The sequence below is a fragment of the Genypterus blacodes genome, unplaced genomic scaffold (assembly GCF_046128005.1).
Source record: "Genypterus blacodes isolate CSIRO-AG114 ecotype Tasmania unplaced genomic scaffold, CSIRO-AGI_Gbla_v1 ptg000240l_1, whole genome shotgun sequence".
NCBI lineage: Eukaryota > Metazoa > Chordata > Actinopteri > Ophidiiformes > Ophidiidae > Genypterus > Genypterus blacodes.
Window position 1 is genome coordinate 1,485,001 of NW_027467038.1, and position 6,624 is coordinate 1,491,624.

General features: G+C 45.2%; 1 protein-coding gene across 1 annotated transcript in view; it reads left to right on the forward strand.

Moving 5' to 3' along the window:
• LOC143016681 (cytoplasmic phosphatidylinositol transfer protein 1-like) overlaps positions 1–4,898 on the forward strand; it is a 56,362-nt gene extending 51,464 nt beyond the window's left edge. The window contains exons 6-10 of the mRNA XM_076171132.1: positions 484–579; positions 2,012–2,167; positions 2,992–3,055; positions 4,328–4,467; positions 4,759–4,898. Coding sequence (XP_076027247.1) covers positions 484–579; positions 2,012–2,167; positions 2,992–3,055; positions 4,328–4,467; positions 4,759–4,764 — 462 coding nt within the window. The 3' untranslated portion in view covers positions 4,765–4,898. The remainder of the gene's footprint in view (positions 1–483; positions 580–2,011; positions 2,168–2,991; positions 3,056–4,327; positions 4,468–4,758) is intronic.
• Positions 4,899–6,624: the final 1,726 nt, after the last annotated feature.

Here is a 6,624-nt window from a genome sequence, read left to right on the forward strand (position 1 = left end):
CGATAAACACACACACACACACACACACACACACACACACACACACACACACACACACACACACACACACACAGGTTTCAGTTCTTGATGGAAACTCTAGTGCTGTTGCGTCTCTTCCTTGTGGCGTTACGGCTGCTGAGGGAGCCGTGTGCCTGCAAGCTCATGTGGAGATGGTGTGTGTGCGTGGGCGTGGGTGTTGAAGTGTGTGTTTGAACTGACTGTGATTATGCATGGATCTATAAATGATTGAAGCGTTCATATGTACATGCACACACTTAAATGCTTGATCTATTGGCAAATGTGTAAACAAACAGCTGATAGGAGCAGGTGACCTGTGACAAAACACAGACATGTAGCTCCCCCTATGGGCAGTATGGGTGAGGAGCGTGTGTGTGTGTGTGTGTACTGGGCGGGTTAGTGAGGGGACATAAAGGCAGCAGACGCACAGACGGCAGCTAACAAACTGTTGTGCTCCTCTCTCAGATCTTCGACACAGAGCTGAAGGAGCAGGAGAGGGAGGTTTGCTTCGTCGACATCGCCTACGACGAGATCCCAGAGCGCTACTACAAAGACTCTGAGGTGAGGGAGTCTGTCAGTGTGTGAGTGTGTGTGTAAGTAAACAAGCTCCAGGCTGAATGATGACGTGACTCTGATGGGGGATGAAACAACAATTTTAGGTTTGTAACGCTCAGATTTTGTTCATTCAGTCTAAGATGAATCTACTTTAAGGTGAAAAAGTTCCTTCTATTGATTCATTCCACATCCCTGAAGCTGTTATGTCCCAGGTGAAACGTCTTTCTCATCTTTTTCTCAGGTCTCAGTGACCTCAACACTCTATTGTGTTTGAGAAAAGCCAGTGGAGTGAAGGTTCATGTCTCATTGTGGACATAAGGAAGGAAAGCCAGGATTTCTCTTTTCAAGTACTGAACTGATCGCACAAGGCCACACACACACACACACACACACACACACACACACACACACACTCACAGGCTGAAGGTCCTAGGTTCTAACCCTGAGCTTGACCCCAATCTTCTCTGTGTAAGGTTTCTAAATGAGTTAAGTTTAGATGAATTGGGTTTCTAAGTAAGGTGAAGTGTTGTGTTGTGTCTTATTTACACAAACGTGTTCTACAGATGAGATCAGTGTGTAGAGGAGCCCCCAGAACTGCATCCAGGAGCAATAATGGAGAGAAATGAATGTGTTTGTCTTTATAACAGCAGCCGCTGTAAAGAAGAGAGGACCAAAATTACATCACACACACACACACACACACACACTACAAAGATATGATACGATAAATACTCTGCACGCCTCCGGGGAAATAACTGTTGTCGTCTAAAGCTACACTTGTCGCTATTTACAGCTCTCTCTCTCTCTTCTTTTCTCTCTTGCTCCCTCTCTCCTTCTCTCTCCTTCTCTCTTGCTCTCTCCCGCTCTCGCTCTCTCTCTCTCTCTCTCGCTATCACTCTCTCTCTCTCTCTCCTTCTCTCTCGCTCTCTCTCTCTCTCTCGCTTTCTCTCTCTCTCTCTCCTTCTCTCACTTTCTCTCTCTCTCGCTCTCGCTCTCTCTCCTTCTCTCTTGCTCGCTCTCTCTCCCTCTGCCCCCCCCCCCCGCCCCCCCTCTTTCTCTCTCTCTCTCTCTCTCTGTCGCTCTCTCTCTCTCTTCCATTTTGCCCAGCGTTCATCTGGAGCCTGAAAGCCAAACACGTTCATGCGTACTTCAGAGTGAAGTGAGAGAAATGCTAATTTTCTCCCCAGCTGTTTGATACCAGATTGCCTCAGGTCTAATGAGCCTGGATAGAGATCTCCAGGGAGCCGAGGGGTTAATGCAACGCGTATTTAATATCAACATGCAGTCGTGCGTCTAATTTTAGCTGCTCCCATAAGTCCCAACTCCTCTGTGGTGCAGAAAGCATGATGCCTGAAGTTTTGGGTTAATTATGAAGATCTAAAGTGTGTGTCTGTGTGTGTTTCTGTGTGTGTTTCTGTGCGTGTCTCTACCATTACAGGACCTGCGGTATTTCAAGTCGGAGAAGACATCCCGGGGCATGCTGCCGGAGGGCTGGAGGGACACCCAGGACCCCATCATGTGCTCCTACAAGCTGGTGACGGTGAAGTTTGAGGTGTGGGGTCTGCAGACGCGTGTGGAGCAGTTTGTGCACAAGGTGAAGAACCCACCAACCGACGTTTCCTCACCACTGATTACCTCAGTTATCAGTCATTTCACACAGCAAAAGGACGACAGTGGTCCTGCAGCTTTGCTCACTGCCATTTAATTGCACCCTTAGGAGTTCAGTTATTTTAATTATAATCCGAAAAGACGTCAAATAAAAACACATTTAAGACGCTGGAGTTGTTTTTCTCCAAAATGCCAAGTTTTGATCTTAGTTTGCTTAATTAGCTTGCACCTCTACTGTGTGTGCGTGTGTGTTTGCGCCCGTGTGTGTGTGTGTTTGTTTGCTGCTGCTACATTCATATGTAAAGTAAAGCAAATCAAATCAAATTTTAAACACGTAAGTCAGACTAGCAGTTAACTTTTGATTCCTCTCGTCTCTTTCTTAACTAAACTGCCAGTTTAAACAAAACAACTGAAAACCACCAAATATAAATGTATTTACTGTTTTCTTGTACTGCAGTTGAGGGTTGTTTGACTCCAGGATGTAGCAGCAGCTTGGATTCCATCTTGTTGTTGAGTGGAGGCACAGTAACTCACTTCGTCACTGCTCTGTCTCTTCTTTGTTTAGTTGTTTCATAATCGCAGTCATTTCAGAGGCAGTCGGCTTAGGAACATCAGCACCACTTTAATTAAAACATAACGACCTGATTATTCTTGTCATTAAAGCAGAAAGTTAATTTTAGGAAGGAACATCAGCCCGGTAACACGCCGCGTCTCCAGATGACACTTCCATGCAGCGATCCTGAATGATGTTTGATGTTTAATTATGATTAGCTTCATTAACACAAAAGCTCTTGTTTGTCATTGTTCCAGGTGATTCGTGATGTGCTGCTGCTGGGACACAGGCAGGCCTTCGCCTGGGTGGATGAGTGGATCGGTAGGTTCATCAGCACCTTCCACACTTCACCATGTCTCTTATATCAATCTGTGTCTTGATTGATTGATTCCATAGATGTAGACAAATAGCAAGAGTTTAACATTTGTAAGTCGTCATTTCCATGTTTGGTTGATGTGACTGATTGTAATGTTGGATGTGTCATAGCTGCACAAACCCTTTAACCACCAACCTGCATCTAACCCTGTCGCCTCAGCATGGATCCTCCTCTCACATCAACAACACACACACTCTGCTCGCATTAAACCTGCATGACACACAGTCTGAAGCCACATCCTGTCATGTTTCATCAAATTAACTCCAAAGTCAGATGTCATTTGGAAGAAAATCACACCTGCACCTGTAAAACGAAAAAAATAATTTTGATCAACCTCTGCTCTCCATTGCTGCAGCACCGCTGTGCACAAGGAGTGAAAGCTTTAGGCCACTGTATTCTGACCATTACAGACCTCCAGGTGTGATAAAGGTTATGTACCAATCAAAGATGAAAACAAGATTTACAAATTGACAATCTTCATCACAAACTCCTTCTTATATTACATCATAGAAACATAGAAAGTACAAAGAAGGATACAGTGCTTACATAACTATGTCTTCTTAGGGCATTAAAGAGGAGTATTGGGGTTTTGACACTGTTTTACCCATTGCGCCTGCAGAAATGTGCATACTGAGGTAAAACAGTGACTGACTGAAGCTGTCTGTGTCTCTCTGAGTCTGGTTGCATGGGATTGTGGCCCTTTAGACATCACACAATAAGCTGCTGCAATAGATTCTCTCTCTCTCTCTCTCTCTCTCTCTCAGCCGTTGACTTTTTCCGTTGTCTATGCTGTAAGAACGTCTTCGCTCTCTCCACTTCCTGTTTCACCAATAACCACTTCACCTTTTCCTAACTTCCATCTCCTTGGATGCTTCTGCCTGGGAATGATTTTGCCTGGGAATGATTTCAATCGCCCCATCAAGGTGTTCCAATGCCGATCCAAACTCTTCCTTTGGTTTGGATTGGTTCTGCTCTTCCTGATTCTTGAAAGACTCCTAAACTCTCCTTGTCTTCCCTTCTTCCTGGCTGGGATGTGTTCTTGTTTCCTCTCTGGATCACTGGAAGCTTTAACGTTAAAGAGCACTAACAACTCGCGGAATGCCCCTTTGCCGCCTAACCCTGTCACCTTTCCACACATTTCCTTCCACTCGTGTGTCTTTATGGAGCAGTGACCCACATCTCCACCCTCGTTCCTCCCCCTGCCCTCCTTCTTCTAGATATGACATTGGACGACGTGCGGGATTACGAGAGTCAAATGCATGAGAAAACCAACATTAAAGTTTGCCTTGAGCAGCAAGACCATTCCACAACAAACCCATCTGCACTGGATGCCATAGAGATCCATGACAAAGCAAGCGTATGTGTCTTTTGATTGTTTCCTTCCTCCATCTCCCTTTGTCTCATATTTGAATCGTTGACTTCCCTCTGAACTTTCCACGCATCCACTCGTGTCCTCTGGTCAAACTGTCAAACTATAGTAAACTACTGTATGTGCCGAGTCTCTCACAGAAACAATGACCTGATGTAAGTTGATGAGGAATGTTACACATTTTGTGATGAAGACAAGTTGCAACTTTTTCTCTGAAACTGTCCACAAATGTTTTCAAGTTGTCTCATCTTTGTCTTCATTCGTCTCTCTCCGATCCAGACATGACAATGGATGAGGTGAGAGAGTTTGAGCGCGCCATCCAGGAGGCCACTAACCAGAAGATTGGGATCTTCCCCCCGTCCATCTCCATCAGCGAGACGCCCCTGTCCTCCTGCGCCCTCACCGGCCCTGCCAGCGCCCCCACCACCCCCATGTGCACCGACGCACCCGACTCCCTCTCTGTCCCCAAGGACCGACCCCGCAAAAAATCTGCTCCAGAAACCCTGACCCTTCCCTACCCACCCACAAGTGGCGTCCCACAGGGCTCTGCTCTGAGCCCAGTGTCAAACCACCTCCCATCACCCACACCATCCTCCTCCAGCTCTGATCAGGTTGAGTTGGGAGAGCAGTAGAGGGACCTTGGGGTGCCTTCGGTTTACTTACCCTACCCCCCCCCCCCCCAAGCCCTGTTGTTTTAGTAGCCCAACGTGACTAGCCTAACCCCCACACACCAGTGCCCAGGCCTAATTCTAGCCATATTCCACTGTTTAAAACACACACGCGCACACACTCCAGTACCAAGAATCCCTCTACAGGTGTACATTTTGAGCAGACAGGACTTCTTCTTCCTGCGAGTCTCCTAACCTCTCTGAATGTGTAATGGAGACGAGCTGCAGCACGTTATGCTAGCTGAATAAACTTCTTGTTTAGTTGTATTTTTCTTCAGTCAGGCTATCCTGATTACTTTTGAAGCTATTGAACTATGAAGTAGTTGCCTTAGCACCACCGAGCCGGTGATGTTCATGTGAGTAAAAAGGCCATTTAGTTACTTTTTCAATTAGAATTGAAGACAACAGATACAATCAGTAGTAGAATAGACTCTGTATTATCAATATTAGATTAAGAAAGTAGAAAAACAGTAGAAAGTAGATTATTTAAGTAGTGTTAATAGATTAGAGTAACAAACCGGAAACACAGCCAAGTGTCCCCGTATCCCCACAAACTCTTTCTTGAGCATCCAGACTGGCCTTTGATTGGACAGCCCCAATCCTTCCCATCCCAATCACCAAACAGATGTATGTTCAGTGTAATCACAGAGAGTTTGTACCTCAGGTCTCCCTGATTCTACCCGGCCCCCCTTTGGAAAGGCAGGGACTTTACTCTGTCTCTCCCTGCTTATTACCAAACAGCCACATTTTATACCGCCACAGATATTACAATACAGCGATTAGTGTCTTCTACATCAGTCGACTTAACCCTCGGAATGTTTACACATCAGCAAACCTTGGGAAATTTGCATATAGAAGGTAACAGTTAAGGTAGATGCTGTTTTATCAGCATGACAGTGTAATAGAGTAACAACTGAATTGATTGAAGTCGACTCTGACATCGGTGCAACACCAAGCTTAAATAAAACGTTGCCTGATACAAATGCTGGGCATCTCATGTGACATGAATGTGATCCAACTTTAACAATCAGCAAATCACTTTAGTGTCATATGAAGGAACAACGCCATTTGGGGAGTTTAAACATTGATCTTTGTGCAGTCATGCAGAATCAAAGCTAAACATTAGGGGGGGAAATGCACTTGCATCAAGCTGACTTGAGTATGTGCTTTGTATTTGCAGGAACTCTTGATACTTACCGGTATTTTCCGAGCCAAACCTTTGTTGGGCTCTGAAAACTGATCTCAATACCGGATAATCCTTTGCAGCGACCCGTTTTTCTTTTTTGGCTTATACTGGTAGTTTTCATCTAAAACAAAAGGCGAAACACACACACACACACACACACACACACACACACAGGACGGCAGGTTGTAAAAACTCCTCTTTCCTTACAATGATGTTATTCAAAGGAAGGGTTCTTATATGCTGCATGGAATGTTCACATGTATACATATTATGTCAAGTATGTATATACAG